The sequence below is a fragment of the Phycomyces blakesleeanus genome, assembly GCF_001638985.1.
Source record: "Phycomyces blakesleeanus NRRL 1555(-) unplaced genomic scaffold PHYBLscaffold_24, whole genome shotgun sequence".
Lineage (NCBI taxonomy): Eukaryota > Fungi > Mucoromycota > Mucoromycetes > Mucorales > Phycomycetaceae > Phycomyces > Phycomyces blakesleeanus.
Genome location: NW_017265157.1, coordinates 175,748 through 203,301, shown reverse-complemented (window position 1 = coordinate 203,301; position 27,554 = coordinate 175,748). Strand labels below are relative to the sequence as shown.

At 34.3% G+C, this 27,554-nt stretch overlaps 9 protein-coding genes and 2 non-coding genes across 11 annotated transcripts; 4 read left to right on the top strand and 7 right to left on the bottom strand.

Annotated features, from left to right (window-relative positions):
• Nucleotides 1-1,617: 1,617 nt before the first annotated feature.
• PHYBLDRAFT_63508 (hypothetical protein) lies at nt 1,618-3,070 on the bottom strand (the record flags this gene model as incomplete). Its single annotated transcript, XM_018441130.1, has 5 exons — nt 1,618-1,737; nt 1,840-1,994; nt 2,054-2,165; nt 2,430-2,858; nt 2,915-3,070. 5 exons carry the CDS (start codon nt 3,068-3,070, stop codon nt 1,618-1,620), a joined length of 972 nt encoding a protein of 323 aa, XP_018286623.1.
• A 1,845-nt stretch (nt 3,071-4,915) lies between these two features.
• PHYBLDRAFT_150177 (hypothetical protein) lies at nt 4,916-5,323 on the bottom strand (the record flags this gene model as incomplete). Its single annotated transcript, XM_018432425.1, has 2 exons — nt 4,916-5,055; nt 5,128-5,323. 2 exons carry the CDS (start codon nt 5,321-5,323, stop codon nt 4,916-4,918), a joined length of 336 nt encoding a protein of 111 aa, XP_018286622.1.
• PHYBLDRAFT_t216 lies at nt 5,226-5,307 on the top strand. The gene has a single exon. It is a non-coding gene; the product is annotated as a tRNA-Ser (tRNA).
• Nucleotides 5,324-5,635: 312 nt separating the features above from the next.
• On the bottom strand, nt 5,636-6,175 carry PHYBLDRAFT_173004 (hypothetical protein; the record flags this gene model as incomplete). Its single annotated transcript, XM_018436924.1, has 1 exon — nt 5,636-6,175. One exon carries the CDS (start codon nt 6,173-6,175, stop codon nt 5,636-5,638), a length of 540 nt encoding a protein of 179 aa, XP_018286621.1.
• Nucleotides 6,176-9,968: 3,793 nt separating this feature from the next.
• Nucleotides 9,969-10,667, bottom strand: PHYBLDRAFT_73745 (hypothetical protein; the record flags this gene model as incomplete). Its single annotated transcript, XM_018442909.1, has 3 exons — nt 9,969-10,190; nt 10,249-10,528; nt 10,603-10,667. The coding sequence occupies 3 exons, from the start codon at nt 10,665-10,667 to the stop codon at nt 9,969-9,971; spliced, it is 567 nt and encodes a 188-aa protein (XP_018286620.1).
• A 5,696-nt stretch (nt 10,668-16,363) lies between these two features.
• Nucleotides 16,364-18,417, top strand: PHYBLDRAFT_73743 (hypothetical protein; the record flags this gene model as incomplete). Its single annotated transcript, XM_018442908.1, has 5 exons — nt 16,364-16,398; nt 16,528-16,651; nt 16,799-17,161; nt 17,315-18,277; nt 18,325-18,417. The coding sequence occupies 5 exons, from the start codon at nt 16,364-16,366 to the stop codon at nt 18,415-18,417; spliced, it is 1,578 nt and encodes a 525-aa protein (XP_018286619.1).
• Nucleotides 18,418-19,084: 667 nt separating this feature from the next.
• PHYBLDRAFT_63514 (hypothetical protein) lies at nt 19,085-21,977 on the top strand (the record flags this gene model as incomplete). Its single annotated transcript, XM_018441131.1, has 8 exons — nt 19,085-19,211; nt 19,315-19,347; nt 19,416-19,625; nt 19,693-20,333; nt 20,355-20,482; nt 20,636-21,094; nt 21,149-21,444; nt 21,562-21,977. 8 exons carry the CDS (start codon nt 19,085-19,087, stop codon nt 21,975-21,977), a joined length of 2,310 nt encoding a protein of 769 aa, XP_018286618.1.
• Nucleotides 21,978-22,349: 372 nt separating this feature from the next.
• PHYBLDRAFT_150170 (hypothetical protein) lies at nt 22,350-23,512 on the bottom strand (the record flags this gene model as incomplete). Its single annotated transcript, XM_018432424.1, has 5 exons — nt 22,350-22,490; nt 22,593-22,751; nt 22,831-22,912; nt 22,976-23,136; nt 23,195-23,512. 5 exons carry the CDS (start codon nt 23,510-23,512, stop codon nt 22,350-22,352), a joined length of 861 nt encoding a protein of 286 aa, XP_018286617.1.
• Nucleotides 23,513-23,725: 213 nt separating this feature from the next.
• Nucleotides 23,726-24,979, top strand: PHYBLDRAFT_172997 (hypothetical protein; the record flags this gene model as incomplete). Its single annotated transcript, XM_018436923.1, has 6 exons — nt 23,726-23,732; nt 24,182-24,247; nt 24,430-24,497; nt 24,593-24,629; nt 24,694-24,767; nt 24,917-24,979. 6 exons carry the CDS (start codon nt 23,726-23,728, stop codon nt 24,977-24,979), a joined length of 315 nt encoding a protein of 104 aa, XP_018286616.1.
• Nucleotides 24,980-25,103: 124 nt separating this feature from the next.
• PHYBLDRAFT_150169 (hypothetical protein) lies at nt 25,104-25,730 on the bottom strand (the record flags this gene model as incomplete). Its single annotated transcript, XM_018432423.1, has 3 exons — nt 25,104-25,257; nt 25,339-25,380; nt 25,591-25,730. 3 exons carry the CDS (start codon nt 25,728-25,730, stop codon nt 25,104-25,106), a joined length of 336 nt encoding a protein of 111 aa, XP_018286615.1.
• PHYBLDRAFT_t207 lies at nt 25,582-25,652 on the bottom strand. Its single transcript has one exon. It is a non-coding gene; the product is annotated as a tRNA-Gly (tRNA).
• Nucleotides 25,731-27,554: the final 1,824 nt, after the last annotated feature.

Below are 27,554 nucleotides of genomic sequence, written 5' to 3'. Positions count from 1 at the left end.
TATTCTCTTAACTTCTATGCAAACTTTCTTAGGCATAAAAGGCTTCATTACCTTTATATCCATTATGAAAGTTTTTAAAAAAAATGCAAATTATATGGATTATAATCTTTTCCACTTAAATCACACAAAATGAAAACATATGATTTATGTCTCAAGTTAAATCGTGAAAATATGACTCATTAGCAGACACAGATATGTGATTAATTGACGGGAGCCAAATAAATTTTATATCTTACAAATACTCAATTTTAGTTATTATTTTTGTATAATAAGTTTATTCTATTTTTGCTTCTTTGCCTTATAATATTATATCATAATTATAGTAAGAAGTAGACTTATTAGTGTTTAACTATTAATTATGACTCTAAGTAGCTGTCACTTTATCTAATATATTTTTTTTAATGTAAACTACATTTATTCTACAATTATTAGATATACTTTTTAATATATGCGAAATTAATTAATACTATATGTATTCTCAGACATTTTTGTGACTTTGTTTTTCTTTTCTGAAGAAGATTTAGCAGTTTTTATTAGTGTTTATCTTAAATAAGTATTAACAAAAGGTAATGTTTATTACATTAAATAATATTATAAGCCTAATAAAGTATTTAGTAAAGAAATTTCAAATTTTATAAAATATTTTTTCAATAGGCAAGATATGAAAGGTTGTGACTTTTGGAGAATGACGTTTCTAGATGGGGGACAACGTTTTGATTAAAATATGAACTCAGGCATATAAGGGAGGGGCACAACGTTTCCAAGGTAGGGCACGTTATTTTCTATTAGGATATAATGTCTTGAAGTAACATGTTAGATAGTTTTTTATTATTCTATATATATATCAGTTAATTTATTACATATAGTATAAAACTTTAAGTATAGAATTATATATATATAAAATAACGCTTTTATATTTAATCAAAGCTATTTTTTGTATGAGAAGATTTTTTATTATCATTTTGCCCAAAAACAGGTCGTGTCTTCTAAAGAAGGAGAGATATATGCCTGGAGACAGTTTGATGAATGCACAAAGTTTTGGAGCAATTTAGTGAGCTAATACGCATGAGTGGAGAAGGAAAAGACATAATTACATAGAGGAAAGAAGCGTAGAAAAAGCTATTATCCTGCCTTGTATAAAAGTATCTTTATTATGATAAGTATGAATCCTTAAAGACCAGATATAATTATTTGATACTGGACAGCAAGTCACAATTTGTGGTCCGGTAAAATCAAAACAATGTTTCCCATCAAAAAGGTAGTGCCCTATCCTGAAAATGTTGTCCCCCTAATATTAGCGTTTCTTAGCCTTTATTACATATTCTCACTAATATTGGTATTATAATTTCTAATAAAAAAATGAGGATAAAACAATCAGAGTCATATAATTAAATAATTGTTTGGTATATTTTTTTTATTAATCGGATTTAAAATAAAATAATGATTTATTTATTATTTTGATTTTTAATTTTTTTTTTCTTTTATTTATATATTAATTGTTTCTCATCTTGACAATACTGCCTTATTACATTGTATTACTTTAACCCACATCATTCAACATAATCAATAAAAATTATAGAAGTACTTTGTGCTTTGTAAACAAATAATAATTTAATATTAGTGTGTGTGAATGCAAGCAGCAACACGCGCATTTTTTTCTTTTGACAACTCAGTGTTTCTCAAAATGATTAGATAGACAGAATTGCCAATGACATCTGGTCCCTTGTTAGCAAGTCTCTATTTCTTCAAAACAGTAAATTATTCATCTATCTGTATTATAATATAAATAATTTTGAGTTAGACATATTAAAAAAATAACTTTTATTATGAGTCCCTTACCAAGGGATGTCTATTTCTAGAAGTATATCTAGTTCTATTCTTCTTCTCATTTGACTCAATATCAGACAACATGTCATAGTCCAGAAGGTCAATGACAGTCTCATCAAACTTAGACTCAAGTTTTGTCTTGTCAGCCAAGTGAATTGCCTTGTAGTCTGCAAGAATCTGAAAAAAAGTTAAAATAGTTTACACAAAAACTGCTGACTATACTTACTTTTGTCTTTCTGGACTGGCATCAAGAAATCCAATTTTGTTGATGTTGTAAATGAGTATTGACTACTGCTGTAATTGAGAATAAGTCTGAAGGAAATAATATAAGGCCTCAGCTATTCCAGTCAAAGGTGTCTACTGATTACTTTATTATTTAACACACAGATTTAGCATGCATGATAGTGATTATATTTCATATGATGACATCACTATAATATGGGATACATCAGTGGATTATTATAAGCATAATTATAACTCATAAACACATTTACTTTCGATGTTAATACTTCATTGGGACTACACACATTTATATAATTAATCATACATTAATTATCCCAAGATCACGTTGCTCTGATTAAGGCTCAGATAGAATCGATTACCTGACCCCAGTCATATAATTTTCCCGATCCAAAATAATATAAATAGCAGTAGTAGTTCAGTGTAGGAACCTGGTCAAACTTTGATATCAAATCTTTTCTCAATAAATAAAACCTACACAAGTTCTCACAAATCTTTGTTCCTAATCTCAAATCTTCAATTCTTTCTCTTAAAAACTTCTTCAACTTCAACCACCACAACAGTTGAGCTATCTTTTCTGGCAAAGCTTTTGCCCTTTGAAGCATATACAAAACATGTCTTTGGGCTTTCTCTTCTATAACTGTAGACAAAACAGACTTTACATAAGCTTGCTGATATGTATAGCTTTGCACTATATCAGCAATGAGATGGTTGGATGACAAGAAGGCATTCTCATTGACCATCAATAGCATTGTTGCCAGAACTGCTCGTGTTTGAGAACAGATCAATCTCTACAAAGTATAATGTAAGTAACTTAGCAATATTCTATTACTAGTATATATTCTACCAAAACCATTGCAAGATGGTACTTTATATATTCTTCTGTAGTAAGAGCCTGACTGATGGGACTATAGTTTGAGTTACTATTCTGGTCTTTAGTTGCTCCCATGTTGTGGTAGACCTTCTCCAGAAGTGAATGGAATTCATTCAGTTGTGTGCTCATAGTGAACAAAGTGGCTGAATAGTAAAATAGACCAACACGCATTTTTTTAAAAAAAATATTTTTCTAAAATTCTGAAATTTTAATATATTGTAGCCAGAATTTTAAAAATGAGATAATTTTTTTATGAGATTATGTTGCTATAGCCAATATAAAGATATTGCATTATTTGGGAATAGTAATATTTGTAATTAATATATACAATTTGTACATGTAGCTCAAATATTATAATAAAGCTATATTTTTGTGACATGTGATGTGTTAGGTTTGTTATAGATTGTAACGGATCACTTGGCAAATAAAATACAATGATAATAGAATAGAGCAAAAGACAGATACAGTAAAAGATGGCAAGCAGTAATAGTTGACAGGTAAGAAAAGAGAGAATAATAGATAGAATTGTTGTTAAAAGCAAGAGAGAAAGAAAGATGTATAAAAAGAGAATGATAAAACAGAAAAGTAATAACTGACAAGAAGACCAAAACCAACAAACAACCTTTCTAAGACCAAGAAACTGATATATTATATTACAAGATGATATAAACTATAAAGGGAAAACAAGAAAAAGATATTGAATTGGATCAAAAGATTATGGATAATTTTATTGAGTTGACTTTGCTTCTCTTTTTATAGTTGACAAGATTTAGAATTGATAATAGAAGTTTGAAAAAATAAAGATAGTAAAAATAGAATGATGAGTAATCAATACAGCAAGAATAAAATATATGAATAAAAATATAATAAAAATATAATAATAAAAGTACTGATGTTGGGCAAAGATGTCAGCAAGATGAATTGTATACATTTTAGAAGGAGAATGTTACTAACATAGGTAACCATGATTTCGAATGAGTACAATGTGAATAGATATACTAACAAGGGAAAAGGAAAAAGTATTATGTATAGAAGGAACAAGGAATAGAAACAAGATTTTTCCTGTACATGGAAAAATTCTTGTCTTACTACCAAGGGCACAGCACTATATCAACAAACCGTTGACATCAGTCTCTCATAACCAGGACGACAAGTCATTACAAACCACTAAACAAACCTACTAAGCAGACTGATATTCTAGTATCAGAGACTACGATATGGCCAAAAGCATGTTTGTTTACAACACATATGATAGTTGACATGTGATGTGTTTGTTTGTTGTTGATTGTAACAGTATCACTTGGCAAATAAATGTAATGTGAATTACAAAATACAAGAAGAAGAATACAATAAGAATAGAAAGGAATGGGTAATTTGACAGGTAAGAATTGGTGACAGACAGGTAAAAAATAGGGAGAAGATTAAAATGGAAATTGTGACAATGACAAAGTCTGAGAAAAACAGAAAAGAGAAAACAGAGAAATAAAATATATCAAAATTGATAGACAACACTCCAAAGAACAAGGATACTGTGTATGAATGAAGAATAATGATAATAATGGGCAAAAATAAACAAGATCAAAGATAGAATAATGATTTTATTGATTGAAAAGGTTGTTTCTTTTATAAATAAAAATGTTTGGTTAAAATAATTTTTTGAGAAAAAGAAAAGAAAGTCAAGTGAAAATTTTTACTATATGTAACTGGTGTTGATAGTAGAAGTAGAATAGAAAATTATAGAGAGAGTAAAATAAAAGTATAGTAAAAATATAATAATTGAATAAAGATAAAATAAAAATATAGTAAGATAGAATAGAAGTAAAGCAATAATATAATAACAATGTAGTAAAGTAAAGTAAAAAAATATAATAATAGTATAATAATGAAATCTAATAAAATGTAATAAAAAATAGTGTAAAATAAATGACAGCAATAAAGAAGTGTATAAAATTAGGGGAAAGAGGTATAATGTTTTTAGTGGGTGACAGGTGTTTCTGAGGTGACGATGTAGATGGGTATTTTAATTTTAAGGAACGGGATTATATTGGGAGGTTTGGGTATCAGGGTATTGGGAGCAAGATTTCCCAAGAAACCTGGGAGGATCACTCTTGTCCCTCGAGACACGTCACTCGGTCGACTCACCGTTGATGTCAACGCCCACGAGTCTACCGCCCATCATGGCTCACCGCCGGACCAAACCACCAAAGGAATCCACCGTATGGTATCCCTCACCAGAAACTGGTTAAAGCGAGATTTGTTTACAACACACATGATAGTCATGTGTGTCGCTTTGGCGGAGTGGTTAACGCGGTGCCCTGCTAAGGCATTGTCCTTTGGACGCGCAGGTTCGAATCCTGCAGGCGACGTTTTATACTTTGACATTGATAATATTTTTGTCATTTCTGATCTGATATTTCTTTTCTGGCATGTGTCGTTCCTGATCTGGGATGGTCTTCCTTTTACTATAGCAAAGTCAAAAGGTCAAACCCACTGGGGATCGGAGAGTATATGTAAAATCGAAGAGAGGATAAAAGGTACTTTTTATTGATATGAATTGAATTGTCTTATATAGTTTTCTAAACTAATACTGCGCATTATCCGCAGTAGTTATTATTTATATTTAATTAAAGAAATAGTCATTATACTGCGGTTAATTCTCAGGAAGATATTACTGCGCATAAAGAAGTACTGCGGTTAACTATCTTCAGATTTTACGGATTCATCAAAATAATGTCTGACATCACCCCCTCCCGAAACTGTTGATAGTCCTCGATCAACCCCAGAAGAATCCACAAGGGAAAACGGTAGGGCAGAAGAAGAGTCCAAGGCTAAATCGCAGTGCATTTGGGCACGGGCAGGGGTTGGGTGATACCAGGTACAGTCAAAATCATCGGATTTTGCAATTTTTAAACGATCAGCGTGAACCCAGGAAGTATAAGGGACACCTTCCATAGTTGTGAGCTTGTATATATTTTTATCTGCATTCTTGTCTATAACTATGTATGGTCCCATCCAGTTATATTCTAAGCCAAATTTGTTTTCATGTCGGAGCAATAAATGTTCACCGATTACAAATTGGTGCGATTTCATAATAAAATCCCATCGTTCCTTGTCTTGTTGGCTATTGGTGGCTACTCGAGCATCAGCATTAATGCAGGCTTGTTGCAGATTGCGGAGAAAAGGGATAGCACCATCAGAGACAAGAGAAGAATCATCAGGAATAGCGGTATCCATGAATGGGCGTAGAGGATCACCCGGAATATGAGGTTCACGGCCATAGGTCAGGAAGAACGGACTGAAACCAGTTGTTCGGTGTTTCCTAATTCGGCAGGCCCAGAGTGCAGTTTCCAAATATTCGTCCCAGCAATGAATAGTGCCATGTACATATTTTCATAGCATCTGTTTTAAAATACCATTTAAACGTTCACATTTTCCGTTGGTTTGAGGGTGAAATGCTGATGTTAACTTGTGGTGTAATTTAATCTTTTTAATGTAAAAGCTGAGGATGTGTGACATGAAATTGGCGCCGCGGTCAGTGAGGATCTCATTGGGACAACTAAAACGCATTACAATTTCTTCATACAGGAAATTGGCTATTGCTTCACCAGTAGCAGCAGGTACAGCACGTGCTATTGGCCAATTGGTGGCATAATCTACTGCAACGAGAATCCATTGGTTACCATTTACAGTTGTTGGGAGCTCTCCAATGAAATCTAGATGCCAGCGGGAAAATGGAGGGGGAATATCTAGGGGTTCCATGGGTGCATGGTAGATATTTCGCTCGGCATTGGACGCTAATTGACACTGGGGGCATTTTGCAAGCCATTCTTGGATCTGTGTTCGCACTGCAAAAGACTGCTGATTTTAGTTTCTGAAAACCTGCAAAAATTTTACTACAATTTTCGATTTTTAATTTTTTCAAATAATTTCTATTTTTTTCTGTTGTGATTTCAGATCGCTCTTTTTTAGCTGTAAAATCACACTACCATCATTTTTTCGGCCATAAAATTACAAAATTGGGTTTTTTTTTATATTACACACTTCTTTGATATAATTCTAAATTACATTGAAAAAACACTTATATAAAAGTTAATATAATATTTAATAAAAATTATATATATTCTTAAGGTTTCACTTTTTCTATTTCAAAATAAATCATTTAAATATTTTTTATGTATTATAAATGTGAATATAAGAACAAATATTTAATCCATATATTTCAAGGGAACGAGACAAAAGGTTGTGATTTCATTTTTACTGTGGCAATATTTTTGCGTGATTTTTCCCTTTGATATATGGAATTAAAATATCAGATTTTTTTATTTCACATGTTGTGAGAGGCGAATGTTCCATTTTTGTATTATTTTTTATCATGGTCGAATCATTGTCATATCAAATATTATAATTCTAAAAAAAGACTTTTAAAAAAAATTGCATACACTTTTAGTAATGTACGCAGTATTTGACTTGGTTAATGACATAACGATATATGAGTATAATTATGATGATATGTGCAGTAGATGTATCAAAGAATTACTTGACATACTATAGTCATGGCATGGAGCAGTATTTTATCTATTTATAATTTTTTTTTGGTATATAAAGACCTTGATCAAGATCTCTTAAAATCTATATAATTTTTTTTATAATTTAAAACAATCGACATGTCCAATAATCAAAAGAAAGACAGTTATGTTATCTGCAAATGTCCAGACTGTACAAAGTTGAATAGCTGTGGAAAGAAACAGAAAAGACAAAATGCACAACGACACTATGAGAAACATATAGTGCCTGTTGCCAAAAACGATGCAATGGGTAAATAACAAGAATAACTCGAGCTGTACATGTAAAATTAATATAAATTAATTCATAAAATAGATGTTCCTGAAGAACATTTTGACGACATGGAAGTAGATAGTATTGACAGTGACAATGACAATGATTATGATTACGAGAACGAAGGCAAAGGCGAATATGAAGACGAAAATGAAGAACAAAACATTGAATTTGATCAAGAAGGTTAGAAAATAAAATAAAATAAATGAACAAAATAATAATTGAAACTGATATATATTTTTTTATTTTTTATTTTTTATATGATTATAATTGTAATTATATTTTTATTTCTACATCTTTACAGCAATTATTCCTTTCCAGTTGACTTACCTTTGTCCCAAGAAGAGTCCATCTTTACTGCCGAAGATACAATTACAGGAGCATTTGTGGTTGATGGCGATGAGATTGAAGAAGGCGATACTGGTTTTGATTTTGAACAAGAAGAAAACTTTGATGAGACCAGTGGGACCTCGATAGTAGAATCAGGTATGAATTAATACGGTATAGACAATTAATCAATATATTAATTTAAACTAACTTAACCTTTGTCTTCATAGTTCGTCCTTCGTCTTTTGATAAAATGCCCTTGTATATCCCCTTTGTTGCAGTATTCATTGTCATATTTCACTTGATTTTTTTGGTGGAAAGCGGTGGATCGATTCTCATTGAATTTTGTAATACTCTACTGTCTCTCTGTGATATGTCTGGTGCCCTTCTACTGACGATCAATAGCTTGAAGCATAAGACAGGATTTAACATGGCAACAGATGGAATGACAGTATACATTGCATGCTCACAATGTCATTCGATTTATCCTCCGGAAACAAGTCAAAGAGTCTGTACATTTAAGAAATTCTCTCAATCTGCCATTTGCAACAACAATCTCTTTAAAGTGTCAACCGGAAATTGTTCTCTTCCAGCAATGGTATATCCATTCAACTCTCTGAAGTACGCCTTGCAACAAAAATTCTCCAAGCCAGATTTCGTGTCCAAGATCAATTTGTGGAGAAGTCGTCAAATAATTGAAAACACCAAACTTGACATTTTCGATGGTGCAGTTTGGAGTGATATTAAAGACATCAATGGCAGACGGTTTGTTGATGATAGCCAATCCTTAATGTTGACTCTGAATATCGATTGGTTTCAGCCATTTGATGGACGAACACATTCCAGTGGTGCGATATATCTCTCTATCAACAATCTCCCACGGAGTGAATGCATTAAGTCTGAAAATGTCATTCTTGTTGGTATGATGCCTGGGCCGAAGGAAGCAAGCACTGACAGCATGAATCATTACTTGAAGCCGCTCGTTGACGAATTTTTGGAGATGTACATTGGTGTAGAAATGACAGACTCACAAAATAGAAAGATTGTTGTTCGTGCTGCATTGATGTGTGTTGCCTGTGATATCTCTGCCGCTCGCAAAACCTCTGGATTTACTGGCCACATGAGCACATGCGCCTGTCACAAATGTCAACGACAATTCACGACTATAAAGAAGACCAGTAAGCTTGACTACTCTGGATTCAAGTATAGCAATTGGGTGAGGTGCACGAAGACAATGAATCTGGAACATGCTGTCAGCTGGGCAAATACATTGAACAATACTGAGCGAACACACCTAGAAAAAGAAAACAGCACTCGGTGGTCAGAGCTTCATTGGTTATTGTTGTGGTGGTTGAAGTTGAAGAAGTTTTTAAGAGGAAGAATTGAAGATTTGAAATTAGGAACGAAGATTCGTGAGAACTTGTGTAGGTTTTGTTTATTGAGAAAGATTTTATATCAAAGTTTGACCAGGTTCCTACACTGAACTACTACTGCTATTTATATTGTTTTGGATTGGGAAAATTATATGACTGGGGTCAGGTAATCGATCCTATCTGAGCCTTAATCAGAGCAACGTGATCTTGGGATAATTAATGTATGATTAATTATATAAATGTGTGTAGTCCCAATGAAGTATTAACATCGAAAGTAAATGTGTTTATGAGTTATAATTATGCTTATAATAATCCACTGATGTATCCCATATTATGGTGATATCATCATATGAAATATAATCACTATCATGCATGCTAAACCTGTATGTTAAATAATAAAGTAATTGGTAGACACCTTTGACTGGAATAGCTGAGACCTTATATTATTTCCTTCAGACTTATTCTCAATTACAGCAGTAGTCAATACTCATTTACAACACTCCTGTTTTTTTTTCTTGCAACTTTCTGTTGCCAATGTGCCGCACAATCTTAGTTCGAAGAGTTGGCAAGTCCACCTTTTTCCCCTCTTCTTGACAACGAAGGTAATTGGTAACAGACTTCAGAACGAGTCTGTTTCCCTCACTGTTTTTATTTTCATTGGTATTGTATTGGTCATACAATTTCTCTTCACTCAAATAATCGCGCAACAATTGCTATAATATAAATGTATATTAAATTCTATCTACATAAAAACATATTATGATTACTTACATCCAATGTTGGTTGACGTCCAGGCGACATGTCTTGCTCAACTGCATTACTAGCAGTGGCTTTGGCTTTCTCAGAAGATGTGTTCTTCAAAACAGTGTTTAAGACACCATTCATGGTATCAAGTTTCTCGTACACATCATGGATGTTACGAGTTCTACCCGACAAATCACCTTCAAGATTCAATCGAGCTCTCTTTGGTGCTAGTGGTCTTTGATTGCTCACTATTCCCTGTGAGTGTTGCAACATTATCGTCCTTATATCGTTGGTATTTCTTGGTGGGCTTTTTTTGATTTTTATAAAAACCAAAAATAAAATTAATATAAGAAAATTGAAGACTGCCTGGTTTTAATCTACCTTCCCACAGAAGGTTCTTCACCAAAAGCATTGTTAACTGAATTGTTATTGAGATTTTTTGACATTGTGAATAATAAGAATAGCTTGGTTTTTTTTAAATCCAAAGGGTCTATTTATATTATGTTTAATTTGGGCTTTAAGTTTTATTCTTTCTCAGAGAACACCATGATCTATTACGTAACAAGAACAGCTTTGAATGTTTCCACTCTTGTTGTGAGTATTTTATGTGTTTCTTTAATTTATTTTTCAATCCATGTTTTATTCTTATATTATGTATTAGTATTTGAATAATATGATTTTATACTATACTCTGTTTTTCATATGTATTAGCTGCTGGCATAGTGCAACTGCGTTTTCTTTCAATTCTAAGTTACAGACAAAAATTATTTTTTGATTTATTTATTTTTAAAAAAAAACCCCGAATTTGTATTTAATAGAATAACCGTGCCCCTCTTTTCTATTTTCTCTTTCTTTAACCTGCTCTTCTCATTTTGTCTCTTTTTATATGTCTTGGTAAGCTTACTCTTAAGATCTCAACTTTTATTAATACTTTTGGCTTTTAGAATCATCTTAATATATATTAGATAAACAATACACTCAACAAGCATTCAAAACAGTACAGGTAATAACCAATCTCCTAACCAAAATGAAACACCTTGCTGACTAAATATCTTTTATTTTTAAAATGATAGGGCTTCTACCCATTTTGTAATAAAAGATGTTTTGCTCTTGACACTATATACTTTCTGGTATTTTCAGTCTATGAAAAGGTAATATATATATAACTCAACTTAAATAATGTAACTTATCAATTCTTCTTCTCAGATAAATATGTCACACCTTTTTTTCAAGTCATACTGGTTTGCCCCCTTTTGCAAACGCGTGTCTATAATATGTAAGTAATTCAAGTGTCTTTACAATCAAAGCATACATATTAATAAAGCTGTTTATTTTATTTCTTGCTTTTTATTTAAAACAAAATATCAATCAAACGGATTTTTATTCTATCGCGAGATTTGTTATGAACCCCCATAAATGATCTAGTAAGTATGTTATTTCATTTTATTTCATAAAGAAACCTGTATTAATACTTCTGTATCTTTTTTTGCTCTAAGCTAATGTAGTTCCAAACAAACGTATTCTCCAAGAAAATACCAAGGATTTCATTTTCAGTTAAAGAAGTGTAAAACCAAAAAACGCGCCAAATACATGAAACCGATAAGGTAGGGAAGTATAGTATAAGTTAGGTCATCCAATGTATTCAAGCCGTCCAATAAATGAAAGTATAACATGTATACAAGTCGTACTATTCGGATACACACTTTTAAAGAAGTATTAGTAGTCCATATTAAATAGCTAAATATATTTTCCAACCATTCAAAAATCAATAAAAACCATTTTTTCCATGAGATTCTATTTCAAATGCGTCATCTCTTGATGATGTCAACAAGATCTATTTAAGTTTTTTTTTACAATCATTCATTTGAATGCTGGTTCCTGTCAGATTTCAGACTGATTCTAGGTTGATTTTAGTGAGATCTATCCAATAATATCATGTAATTAAAGCAAATAAAATTTTTTAAGAGGTAGAGAGTTCAAAGCCAATTCCATAACAAGTAGGGTTTAGGTACGGTTTCAAGTTATGGGTGAATATATAACCAGAATTACAGACAATTATAACATTTCAAGAAAAGGGGGAATTATAACTCTCAATTTATCTATTGATTTTAGTATCTATAATCTCATCATTTGGTTAACTAAATGAACCAATTTTTGTAACAAATACCAAACTATAATTGAACATAAACCACCGATTTTTGAAGGATTTAAACAAAAATTAAGCTACTTAAATTGGTTGTCTTTTGCAGTGTCGCATTCCTGGCCACCACCAATGTTTCTTCATCAAGTCATAAACTGTTGTCTTACCAGCATGTCCAAACCCATTGTGGAAATTGTTTACCAGATTGGCACGCTTGGTAAACAGAGCAAAACGGATTTCTTGAAATGTGTCACCAATCTTAACCAAGCAGAAAACCTTCTGATCATGAACCACGAATTTCTTGCGTTGTCTGTGTAGCAACTCTTTTATGTCATCTGGCCACTCATCTTCCGTGCGAGCATAGTATTTGGGCCAATCTGAAGTCTGTGATTCGGGCATGGTGTACAGATACTCTGGCTCCATAGACTCAATTGTAGATGGATCAAATTCGGGACCGTCCATTCGAGAAAGTACATCTGGGACACCGTTGTCTTTACCAGGTTTGTATTGAATAATGGGGTCGTACAACTCGAATTCGGAAATCCATCTTATTAATCGAGGGGTTGGTTTAACTTGGCTATGGAAGTACTTGAGGGGCAGGTGGTCAGTAAAAACAGTAAATGGTTTCCCTTCAATCATACAGCGCCAGGTACGTAGTGTGTGCAGTATTCCTAAAAGTTCACGTTCTTGGGCTGGGTAGGAACGTTCAGCACTGGAAAGTTTCTTGGATTCAAATGCCAGTGGTTTCCAGACTCCTTCTTCATCTTCTTGCATCAATACAGCACCGACACCAAAATCGGAAGCATCTGTCTCAATTCGGAAAGGTTTGTCCATATCTGGTGCAAGTAGTACAGGTGCAGTGCTGAGTTTTTCCTTAAGGATATCGAAGCTGTCTTGGCAAGTGTCAGTCCATACAATTGGTCGTTGTTTAGGTCCTGTTCCTTTGGTAAGATCAGTTAATGGAGCAGCAATTCCAGCAAAACCTGGGATAAAATGGCGATAATACTGTGCCAAACCAATAAATTGGCGCACTTCTTGAACATTAGAGGGTGGAACCCATTCTTGTATGGTCTTGACTTTATCTGGAGACGGGAGGATACCTTGAGCAGACACATTGAAAACAAGAAATGTCAGTTCCTTTTTGTTAAATTCACATTTTTTAAAGTTGGCAATCAGCTTGGCTTCGCGGAGACGGTTCAAGACATGTCGTACATGTTCTTCGTGTTCTGCTGAGGTTTTACTGAATATGAGAATATCGTCCAAATAGACCAAAGCAAAGTTGTCTAAACATTCTCCCAGAACTTTGTTCATCAAATGTTGGAAAGTTGGCGGGGCGTTGGTAAGACCAAAAGGAAGGACCAGGAACTCGTATTGACCATAACGGGTGTTAAATGCTGTTTTTGGCACATCTGAATCTTGAATGCGTACTTGATGGTAGCCACTCTTGAGATCTAGGCTGGTGAAATGGTTGGCTCCATGCAATCGTTCTAGGCATTCGTCAATTCTTGGTAAAGGATGGTTATTGCGGATTGTGACTTTGTTGAGAGCACGATAGTCTACACACATGCGCATTTCGCCATTCTTTTTCTTTACAAATAATATAGGAGCACCCCATGGAGATGAGCTAGGGCGAATGAGACCAAGGTCAAGGAGTTCTTTGAGTTGCTTTTTGAGTTCGTCAAGTTCTTGGGGGCTCATCTTAAAAGGCGGTTTGTTTACAGGGTGTGCATCTTCAGTGTTTATTACATGTTGTACATCTTGACTCGGTGGTAACCCTGGCAAACCGTCTTGGAACACATCGTCAAACTCTTTCACTAGTTTCATCCATTGTTCATCGTTGGTTACTTCTTTCTCGGTCTTGATGTGCAGCAAAAAACACTCTGCCTCCTCCCTCCGAGAGAGTTTCTGGACTTGCTTTGCAGAAATGAGGTAATTAAGTTGAGGTTTCATGGGGCAGTTGCCATGGGGACGCAGGACAAACTCTTGGCCATCACGATATAAAGACCAGTTATCTCGATGCCAATCAGGAACAGGTTTAGCAGTCTGTAACCATGTGCGACCGAGAATCAAATCGAATTTAGTGGGGAAGATAAAAGCATCAACACTATCAGTATAACCATTAAGAGAAAGTGTAAGTGTGGCTTTCTGGTTAATTTTGATGCTATGCCCTCCAGCAGTTTCAACTGATCGCCCAGGAATATTCGAGACTTTTGTGGCAAGGTGTTTGATTTGGGGTGACACATAGTTTGCACTGGCTCCACTGTCGATGAGAATCAAGATTTGTTGTCTGTGAAGTGTTGCCGCATATAATGGTAAATCTGTGTCTACAGCAGAGTGAAGGTCTTCCAAAAAACGTTGATTGGTGGTGAGACAAGGGTCACAATTTTCTTTGGAAATAGCTTTTTTCTCTTCATTGGTAACAATTTTGTACTGGTCAAAAGTTTCTTTATTACTTAAATGTTCTGTAGGCTCATTACTAATACTGGCCTGTGGGGAGGATTTTTCTTCCATTGTACATAACCAACCTCCCATTACGGTTGTGCTTCGCGAAAACCCTGCTTCTTAAGACGCTCCTCGTCCAACTTCTTGATTGCAGCCAGATGGTCTCTACAATTTCTCTTGAAATGACCGGAGTCACCACACCAATGGCAAGTAGCATTAGTGCGTCTTAGAGGCAGGCGAGACTGGTAGTTGCTGCAATGGTTGTTGATTGCGTCCAGGTCCATGGGCTCGGGTCCACTGTACTGATATTGCTGTTGTTGGTACTGTGGCTGGTACTGCTGCTGGTATTGTTGCGGAGGTGGTACAGACGCATAATTGTTCTGGTATCCGAGTTGGAGACCACTGGCATATGCCAAGGCGATGTTACAAGCATCATCAACATCAACAGGGCGGGCAGCAAGGACATTTCCACGGATGGACGGGTGTAGTCCACAGACAAATTTATCGAGTGCCTCTTCATTGTTCATTCCAGGCAATTCCAATTGAATGTCTTGGAAGGCATCGATATATTCAGCAACAGTCCCAGTCTGGTGTAATCGTGCTAGTCGATCTCTAGAGGTCTGGAGGGAATAAACTGGGCGGAATTCTCTGGTGAGGGCTGCTTTAAATTTGACCCAAGTAGTGGGATGGTCTGTTTTGAGTTCCGTGCGTCTCCACCATGTGTCAGCTCTATCGCGCAAAAGATTTACTGCAAAGTCGCAGGCTTTGGTTGGGGCGAAATTGTAGTACTTGGTGTAACACTCGACTGCGCGCAGCCAGCCATCTACTACTGCGGCGGAGCGTTCACCTCGGAAACAATCAGGCTGCTTGATTCGTTCGGCACGGGACTCCTTTTGTGCTGTGATTGCTTTCATTGCTTCTGCAACAGCGGCTGCGATTGCTTCAGCGGTTACGGTGGCAGTTTGTGGGGCCATATCTTCTAGTTCTTTATTTTTTCCTGTTAATGTTGCGGCAAGTTTTTTTGCAAGTTCGGACCACTTTTGTTCTCGTGCAGGAGTGTTCTTGAGTCTCTGTTCTTCAGGTATATGTGGTACACGCTGGTTCTTCTTGTAGTCGTTTACTAGTTCTTTGGGTAACAAGTCCTGGACTCATTCTTCAATCTCAAACTGGCTAAGTGTCTTTTTGTCAAAATTTTCTTGGTGTCTTTCACCAGGATTCATCAAAGGTCTTTAGGAGGAAAAATAGCTTCAGCTACCAATTGTCATTCCTGATCTGGGATGGTCTTCCTTTTACTATAGCAAAGTCAAAAGGTCAAACCCACTGGGGATCGGAGAGTATATATAAAATCGAAGAGAGGATAAAAGGTACTTTTTATTGATATGAATTGAATTGTCTTATATAGTTTTCTAAACTAATACTGCGCATTATCCGCAGTAGTTATTATTTATATTTAATTAAAGAAATAGTCATTATACTGCGGTTAATGCTCAGGAAGATATTACTGCGCATAAAGAAGTACTGTGGTTAACTATCTTCAGATTTTACGGATTCATCAAAATAATGTCCGACACATGTAAGAAAGTCTATATTTCCTGGTATGTCATAAATATTTAACTAAAATATTGACTGCCAATACTTTTTCTTGTTTTTGAATTGTTTGTTTGAAACAAAGATTTTATATCCCCTAAAAGCACATTTTTTTATTTACACATATTGCTATTAAGCATGTCTACTGTCAATATTACACCAATGAATGAAAACATTTACACTCTTGCAAGAATTTCAGAGGCATTGGAGTGCTCATCTATTCCAGGAGTAATGATACTTAGACTCAACAGTGCTATTAGAGTAAGAACATCTGAGTAGAAAGAATGCCTTGTAGAACTCAGTGAATCCTGTGTGGTCAAATGGACTATTTGTAACTCCAACAAATGACGTACTGATATCACTGCTGAAGAAGCCAAAAACAGTGGCATTAAGATGTGCTTCTCACAGGAATACTTGTGTCATTGTTCAGAAACTTATGAATATAAGGCAGAGATCCAAGTAGTTCAAAAGAGAACTAAGAAAAATAAGTGTTCTGCTCTTCTTTACATCAGAAGATTCTTTAAGTCACCTGAGTGGTATGAGATAACCTTGACCAAAGATCACACTAATCATACTCCTGGTGATATCCATGAGAATATTCATACTCTTCCTCTTGCCAAAAAGTATCTGCATGAACTGTCCCAGCAATTAGAGCAATCATCCAAATCTGCCAGCCAGATATGTATCGATATGTTGAGAGCTATTGATAGATATAGAAGAAGTTCTGATCGTAAGTTCAACTATTATAACATTTGGAACTTGATGAACAAGGTAAATAAACCCCATTTATTTCAAATAATATTTTATTTAACCAATTGTTTATAGATACACAAGAGATTGTATCGTTTTGACAAATATCAAATGATTTCTTTCTTGATATGAATAAATGAGAAGCTTCCTGCAATGAATTTTTTGATTTTTAAGGGCAATATGAGTTATTCTCCCAACACAAATGCATTTGCTTACAGTTTTATGTCACCAACACAGCAAATTAAAATGAGAAATGCTGTTTCCTTTTGTTTGGATGCTACACATGCTATCTCTGGCAAAATTGATGAGATTTTATATACCCTTCTTGTTTGTGATAAAGAAATTGGTAGAGGATGGCCTGTTGCTTTCATGGTAACAAACGACCGGGGTGTTGGCCCTATTGTACAGTGGCTACAGTTTTTGAAGTCTTCCCTTTTGCTGATCAATCCTCAGCAAATTACTATTGATTGCTGCTCTGCAGAAGTACATGCAATCCAGACCACTTTCCCTTCCACACAGATTCAATTCTGCATCCTTCACGTCACTCAAGCATGGAACAGAAAGCTGTCTGACTTTGTTAAGATTCCAGGTGCTTTGCCTTCTGAGGCTCATCTTCTTTGTAGTGAAATGATGAGATATCTTCAAGATATTGTATATGAAGACGATCTGGACCAGTTCCGTCAAAAACTTGTGGAATTCAAAAGTGAATTCAGTGACCAAGAATTATTCTTAGACTACTTTGAAAAAAATTGGTGCACTGAAAAAAAGTTTAAGATCTGGAGCCATGCTTATCATGAATGTCAATTTTCTCATATGCTCACAAACAACTATATTGAATTGTGGCATAATCAGCTTAAAACCGTGTTCATGAAGAGGTCAAGAAATAAGAGATTAGACAAACTTGTCTTTATCTTGGTACATGATGTTGAGTACTATCTAACACAAGAGTATGAAAGAGTTATGTCAAACAATAGAACAATGAGCTCTTTTACTAGACAGCAAAGAATCAGAGAGATAGAAGCAGAAGAAGTTGATGATGATGCAAGAGAGACAATGATTGTTGCTTCAGTATCAGCAGAAGACAGTAGCTGGCAAGTGCAGTCATTTGTTGATGAGAACACAGCATATGTAGTTGAGGTTACAGATAGGCTGATTATGAAATGTATCTGTTTCGATTTTGAAAGAAGGCAAAAACCATGCGAGCATATGTATTTGTTAAAAATGCACACTGCCTTTTCTTTGCACTTCTCAACCACTCCTTTAAACCCTACCTATGAACACAATGCCATCCCAATCCCTCAACCCATCACCACAAACAATTGCTCCTCCCTTTTCTTCGATCAGTGCATTCAAACAAATCAAATACTGCATCAATCACATCAAGACCTCGCCACATTAGCACAGTACATAACAGACAACGAAGCAAAGCATATATATGACATACAGCAGCAATTACTTCGTTCCATTTAATCCTTAAAAGATAAATATGAAGTACATTTTCGTCGATCAAATAATCAATAAAAATATAATTATATCTCTTTTTTTTAAAAAAACCCTTCTGTAAATTGAAACAATTTTCAAAGTGACTTAGTAAATTATGAAAGTTCTTATTTTCTGGTATGTAGGCCTCATTTTCGGTTAAATATTTATGACATACCTGGAAATATAAACGTTTACTCTGACACTGTCACTGGAAAAATAAGGACAATTAACATATTGTCCAGGTAGTCGGATCATAGTAGATATGTCAGGATTTTTTTTCATCTCAGCAGTTTTTTTTTATCAAGTTGGGAGTGTAGTTTTGATGTATTCTATTAACTTAAATAAAAATAAAATAAAAATAAAATAAAAAATACGTTTTGGTTTACTATAAAACCGTATCAAATGAAATATTTGTAGCACTCTTGTTTCCTTTTTTATTTTATAATTCAAAATACATACACTATGTTTCCTTCCATTCAAATGCACAACACTGATTGCCACTGCATCAGGTGCAATAATAATGATCAAGGAGTTTCCCGAGTATCGAGATGTACTGCTCAGCATCATAATAAAAGAGCTAGATTTGAAGGTACTGAGATATTCAAGAGTTGTATAATTTATTCAGTGCTGTTATCTGTCTACCGAGTAATAATCGCTTTTATTTTTATTTTTTATTATTTTAAAAAACATAGCTGAAAAGAGAAGCATGGAAGTAGATACTGAAAGTAAGATATTTTTTATTTGAAACGCAGAAGAAAAACTAATAATAAACTATTATATTCCATATTTGTAGTAATCCCAATGTATCAATCCGATTCTGTGGAAGCAATGGACGGTCAGACTAACTCACCTATTTTGGATGCCGTCTCAACGTTTGACAATGACGTCTTTGTTGGTAATGACTACAATGGTGATGAGTCTGACACGACTGATGACAATGACAGTAATGAAAATGGCGAAGAAGACACTGCCGAGATTTATGTTGAAGAGTTTAACAATGAGGGTCAGTTTTAAATAAATAAAAAAAAACTAAAAAAAAAATGTGTGTTAATTTTTTTTTTAAAAAAAAGACCCTTTTACTGCTTCTGGTATGCCCGAGAATCCAGTGCACAGATTTATTGCTACTTTTACAGTACTGTTTGCATCTTGTTACGTGGTCAATAAGGGTTCTGTTGTCTTGATTGAGTTCATCAACGAGCTCTTGAAGATTTATGGACAAGATTTCCAACTTCCCAAAAGTCTGGCTGGAATATATAAAATGACTGGCTTTTCATCTATCACCAAAGACATCAAGCGATTTGTGTCATGTCCAAACTGCCATTGCATCTATGAAGAAAACATGTCTGTACCTCCCCATTGTGTTTTCACAAATGTTGGTGCACGCTCTCCTTGTGATTGTAAGTTGATGAAAGAGTCAACTTCAGGTGCACTGGTATCAAAGCAAGCATACTTGTACCAGTCCCTCAAGCAAGCTTTGTCTGTTCTTTTCCTTCGTCCTGGTTTTGAAGAGCAAATCCGTCACTGGAACACAGAGCTTAAGATTGTTGATACTATGTGCGACATATACGATGGAGCAATGTGGAAAGAGCTGAAGGATGCAAGTGGTGTCTCGTTTGTTGCTTGTCCTCGCTCATTGATGTTGACACTCAATATAGACTGGTTCCAGCCATTCGATGGAGTTAGTTACTCTTCTGGTGCAATTTACTTAGTTGTAAATAATCTGCCTTGAGAGGTACGGTTCAAGCCTGAGAACACAATTCTGGTTGGTTTGATGCCTGGTCCCAAGGAGCCAAGATGCGAGGAGATAAATAACTATCTCAAGCTCATGGTAGACAAGATGAAACAGTTGTATGTTGGAATGTGAGTCCCGACCTACAAGTGCCCTTCTGGTGCTAATGTCTGTGCTGCCTTGCTGATGGTTGCGTGTGTCATCCCTGCTGCCAGGAAAACAAGTGGATTTACAGCCCACAATAGTACATGTGCGTGCTACAAGTGTATAACCCAGTTCCCCAGATTGCCCAACACAAATCAGGTGGACTTCAGTGGATTCGATTATTTGCTTTGGAATATTTGTAGCAGTGTAGAGAACAGGTTGCATGCTGAGGAGTGGAAGAGTGCGAGTACACCCTCAGAAAGGCACCAGCTGGAGGTCGAATATGGTGTTCGATGGTCGCAGTTGCAACGCCTTGGATACTTCGATCTAGTACGTGGAACAATCATTGATCTCATGCATAATTTATTCCTGGAGACGCCAAAGAGAATGATGGACTGGTGGGTCGATAAGAAAACGATTGGAGCCAAAGAGTTTGCTGCCATGGAAAAAATCGCAGAGACAATGGTCCTTCTGAGGGATTATACAAAACTGACATCGAAGACTGGAAAAGGCTTTCCTTATATGAAAGCCGATGACTGGAAATCCTGGGTACTGGTGTATTCTCCTGTTCTGCTGCATGGTGTTCTACCATTTGAAATGTACAACAACTGAATGAATTTCGTCTGTGCATGCCGCTATCTTATCAAGCCAAGAATCACATTTGATGAAGTGAACAGCACCCACGACTATCTGGAAATGTTTTGCAAAAAGGCTACCAAACTCTACACTCCCACCATCCTCACCTGCAACATGCACCTGCACCTCCACCTTCGCGAGACCATTCGTGTTTTTGGACCCATGTACGGTTGCTGGCTCTTTGGGTTTGAGAGATACAATGGCCTGTTGAAGCATATAAAGACAAACGGAAAAGATAGTTTTGAGGCAACATATATGAGAAGTTTTCTTCAAAACGCATTCAAGGGTGACTATGCCAATGCTGTTCTGAAAAGTTCTAGCCACGTCCCCTTTTTCAACATTCTCTCAAAGCTTTCTCCAAAATTCACACCTACCACCACAGTCATTACTCTCTCCTCCCATCCATTCTGATTGCAATCATTCTTACTAGCATCGTCCAACCCACATTTTCCTCCAAAGGGTAACGAACCTCTCCCTCCTTCGACTTTCCCTCTTCAGCTAAAAAAATCATTACTGATGGATGAAACCGACTGTGCCCATCTGCTTCAGCACTACAAAACATCCTATGATCTTCCCAACCTTGTCAGTTACCAATATGCCACGCTCACAAACTCCTTTGTTGACAATGAAATCACAAAGTTGAAATTCATTGACTTACTTGGTCAACAGTACTGTGGTAAAAACGGTTCGGCTAGTTGTGGTTCTCTTGTCCACGTAATGTTTGTTGGTAGTGACAGTACAAATACCCTAGCCTATGCTGAACAAATACAGTATCTCTTCACACACTCCTTTACACACCCTTCTTACAGCAATCTCTACCTGACTCGCATGGTTCATGATCATTGACATGTATTCGCATATATCAAGTGGTTTAATACTTCCTCTGATAGATCGCGTGAGGATGACGGTCTTAAGTTTTGTCTCCCCACCTTCTCCCCCAATAGTCGCCATTGCATTGTATCTGTGCACCGCATCTTTTTAGAGATTGCTACAGCTAGGATTACTACAAGTAGAAATGTTAGTAAGATATTAGTAATTGATTTGCTAAAAAAGCTTTATGCTTAAAATAAAAAAAACCTCCACTTGAATTTCCTTTTCTTATACAAAAAAAAACAGTACAAATTCCCTATATATATTGATAGTATTGTGTATGTAAAAAGTAATACGTAGATAAAAAGAAAAAAACATTTTTTTTATTTAGAGCCTGTCTCTAAGAGCTCACCGAGAAAAATTGGGGCTAATGTTATCTGGGACTGCTGAGTTGGACACACTAGTAGTGATCCTCTGGATCCTTTGATTAGCACTTGACTCCATGGCCTGGACAGCATAAGTGTCAACAAGTGCAATGAAACGGTTGCACTGAAATACATTCATTAATAATTTACTCAATATAATAATACACCAATACAAAAGTATTACTCCAAATTAATCTATCTCATCACTTCTCCAGCCTGGTTGTACAATATGAATGACATGTTTTATGCCATCCTCGTCCATTTCATTGGCAGACTCTCCATCTGACATTACTGCTTTTTGGAGAGTGTTGGCACAGTCTCTGAGCATTACAAGATCAATTGCCTCCTTATTGTCTTTGTATGCCAGTACACGGCGACACTCATTCTAGTAATAAGTTTTGTTAATTTGTTATTTTTATTTTTAATTTTCAACTATAAACTATATATATTAGCATAATACTCACATCATCTGCACGGGCTGCTCTTCGTGTAAGAGCATTTGTTTCCACTATCTCATCATCAGACATTCTCTCACGACGGGTTTTACTAGTGAAGTTAGTGTGCAACCTCTTTCAGAGGTCACTCTGTCTCATACTAGAGGAACCAAACCTGCGCTCAAGGTTAGAAAGAAGTCTCTCAGCTATCTCCCTGTTGGGAGATTTGTTGAAAGCAACATTTGTATCCCATCTGGGCTTGAGGTTGTTGGCCAGGATATTTTCTGGCGTTCTCAAGCTAAGCTTGGGTTTCCACATAAGGTTGTAAATATGAGCCTGATAAATAAATCATGAGAAAATGAATTGATAAAATATTTTATAATATGTTACTCACATAAACTGCATTAGATTCTTCACGGGTAGACTCATGGTTGGAGATGACAACAGGTGCAGCAACAGTGAGTTCGGCTCTCACAGGAGCAGCAAGGGGAGTTCTGGCCAAACTATCTATGGCACTGATGGTGTTGGTGCTGGTGGTGGCAAGAACGCCAATTCTGTCATTCATGTTGGTCAGAGTTTGCTCAACATTGCCAATCTGTCCTTTTATGGTAGGCATATCAGCTCTCACAGTAGAAAGTATTTCCATAAGCTGCTGATTGGTAATCTCAACAGGACGAAGGGCAATTGCGCGTTCACGTCTTGTGTTAGTCATTGTCTACAGAATATAATAAAATGAAAGGTTATAATAATTAGTTTCAGATTATATTATTATTATTGCTGTCATTCTACAATTAAATTTATGTAAATTTAATTAAAAATAAATCGTATCAAGTTTACATACTTGAATTGTTAGAACAAGTGTATTGATTTGGGAGTATAAGTGTAATAAGTAGCAAGAGAGTAAGAGCAAGGGAAAGTGTATTATATGAAAGGTATGATTATTATATATATTCAAAATATATTTGATATACGAATCTCTATTAATACTTCTTGTAATGACTGGGATGTGAATCGGTTTTCATATTGCTTTGGGACTTGATGAAATCATTTTAGTCTTTTGTTTTAAACACACTTTTTTCTTTTTTTTTAAGATTTTTTTTTACTTTTTTTATTCGTTTTTTGTTATTTCCCTCTTTTCTCTCTCTTTTCAATTCTTGTTATATTTGCAAATTTTTCTGGTAAGATTGTTTTTGGTTCAAAATACTTCTTTACAAAGAACAAAAGAATTGATTTTTTTGTTTATCATAGGTATTCTCTCTGTTTCTCTCTCTTCACTCTTTACACTCACAAGGTTTTATGATAAGGCACTTTCTTTATTTTAAAAGAAATATATACTTCTTTATGTATAACTAAAAAATAACAATATATTTTAATGTCATAGAAACTCACTCTTTGTCTCATTCTGATGCGCCATCTTCACAACAGTTATCCAGATTAGCCAGGGTTAGTAAATATACTTTATGCCATCATTCCATACAATCATTCTGACTTTTTTCTTTCTTTAATATAGGCCACATCGCTAAAAATACTCTCTACAATCAAACACGGATATTGACACAGTAATATTCTATTTTATTTTAATCTATTTCTTTTTAATATTTATCTAACTGAATATAATTTCTATTATAGATGAACATCCCTCTTACAAACGTGCCATTCCTCAAGAACTTCCATCCCATGCTACAGTCATTGCCATGGTAAGCCTTTTATTTACTTCTATACATACAATAATATTATTTATACTGTATATTAATATATATTCTCTACTAGAGACGATATTACCGCTTTACAGATAATATCTTGGTCTGCAAAGAAATCATTTGCCTTTGGTATGTAAATCAATTATTCTATCACACAATTCACAAAAATTAATTCTTTCCTATCATTTTATAGTCAAAGAAATCATAATCCCGTGCTTTACTGTAAATGTTTTATTTCTTTGTCCATTTGTACTGGGTACTTCCAATGTAAGTATTAATTAGTGCATAAAATTTTCAGTATAAAACACACACGCACTCCCATCACTAATGTTTTATCTATTCTCAAAGAGTACTGCTCTTACCCCTAAAAAAAGGTAACGAGCATCTCATTTTCTTCAGGTATTTGTTTTTTGTAGAAAAATTTTCATCCCAAATATAACAAGATTACCAAGCAAGAAGTAGCTGACAATATAGAATAGCTTTATTAGATTTGAAACCTAGAAACATTCTATTCTTTCCAATAAAAATAAAAGCATAAACCATTATCAACCTAATAAAAATGGGAAACCAAATAAATAAAGAACATATTACTGGTCCATAATTTTAAAGACGTGTTTTTTTGCTGTTGATGATTGGAGGTTTTAAAGAACTGTCAGTATAGGTGGTCAGTAAAGGTGAGGTGTAGTACAGATAAACCATTGGAGCAATATATATGATGTAATCCATCTTTGACCTTTCCTGTTCTGTGTCAAGAATACTGAGATAAATCCATAGTTTTAAATATTTTTATTTATTTATTAAGCATAACAAGTATATCAAAAGTGCTACCAAACCTTACTTGCGGAAACCCTCATCTACATATACTGTAGTGTTTGTAAGTCTCATACATACAGTGTTAGATGAACTTAAAACCTAGTGGAAAAAAATATCAACTATGATATATCACGTTATTCTAGTACCGTTTGCCCATATATACATGTCAGTATTTTTCTACTTTTTTTCAGTGTGTATCACTAAAATTAAGCATGACAAAAGGAAGGCCAACAAAAGTCGGGATCGACGCAAAAAAATCAATATGTATTGCGCGGACCGGGAATCGAACCCGGGCCCTTCGCGTGGCAGGCGAAGATTATACCACTTAACCATCCGCGCTTTCTTGTAATGACAAGAAATGTTGTAATAATGATCAATGTGTACCAAAATTTCGGTTGTCTGGCAGTGCGATGACATTGCAGAATTCTTTGTAATTCTAGAAAATTATATTCTATTATTATTATTTTTTGATTTTCCAACGGTGGCCGAGGCTGAATAGAAAGCAATTTTTTTATTTGTAGAGCAAAACACCAATAATTACAATGAAAAAGCATTATTCTGTCAACAATAACTTCAGGCAACCACACATTGTATCTTATTTTCTCACTATATTTAACTAAACAAATCAACTTGGAATTAATATTATTTTTATTATATATTCTTACAAGCATAATTATCTTCATGATTATGACTTAATAATTATATTATTTTATTTGTACTTAATGATAGTAAAGAACAAATCACATTTAATAGATTGTCAATTATACAACTTTTATTATATTTTTTTTATAATTTTATTTATTTAATTATTCAACAAGTCAATTGCAAAACTATAAATATCATAATACCTGCTTTAATAAACATGAATTTTTTTGTCTTATTTTCTGACAACAAGTTCTTTTAATATTTAATACTATTGATAATTTACTTGTTTGCTTACTTGAGTATATTGAGTCAAGTATATTGAGATTGATCAATAATACTGTTTTTCTCTTATTTTTCTCTTATTGATTTAATTATCTTTAATTCTACATTCTCTTTTGAGTTTGTCTTTTTCTCTCTTGTGGAAAAGAGAGGTTATTTCACATCTACGAATGCATTCAAACTTTAAAAACTATGATAATATCACCTGTCAATATTTACCACAAATATAAATACCACACACATCAGTAATGATACGTGATATAATAATGTTCCTACTCTTAGTCCAAAAACCATATTCTACCAAGTTCAGATATTCTTTTGAAAATCCCTTTTTAATTTTTTTTCAAAATTTTAATTTCTTTCTTTCATTTTCACAAAATTGCCTTTTTCCAAAAACCAACACTAGAAAAATTGCTTGGCTTACTCTATGTGAAAGAAGGCAGAATACTGATATAAAGAATTAAATTCCCCTGTAATTTAAACAATTTTGAGTCTAGTGCACATTTATTCTTTATCCTAAATAATGAATACAATAGTTCTGTAGAAAGAATTTCACTCATAAAGTCATATAGTTCTACCTTATAATACCAGCTCAGAAACTTAAAGCAAAAAAAATACAAAGTTTTTTATGTATAACATTATATTTTCTTCTTCTTTAGGAATAGAGAAGACAGATAGAAACATTTTTTCATGATGGGGGAAATATGTTTTTACTCCAAATTTAAGCAATTTATTGGATCTTATATTTTGGACAAAGTACAATACATTCATTTGATTGACTGAAAATAATCTTCTCACACTTCTTTATAAATAGTTTTAGGAGAATAGTTTACAAATAGGACTTTTATTTTTGTAAAAAAAAACTTGGATTATATTGCTTAATAATACACTTTATAGCTAACTCTTGATTATCACAAGATTAGTTAGGCTATCCTTAATAAAGACATAAAATATATACTAGAAGCTATTGTCTAATGATATAAAGAATAAGAATGTATTTTAGATATAATGCTGAACAGACTGCTGGAAACATGACTTGTATCATTGACTAAACAGAAAAAAAATTAATTAAAATATCAAAGAAGACGTATTTTATTATTTCAAGAAAATATGCATTCTTACAAACAAGTGCAATAGCATTGTGCTTGTTGTATTTGTTTTATAAAAGATAGCTGTAAAGAATGTCTCAAATAATAAAAATAAACATTAGTATTAAAAATAAACTTATCAAGATAAACAGCATTGATAGTATTTTGAAAACAAAATGAAAAACCAGGCTAATATTTTAATATATTCAAATTAATAATATTGACAAAA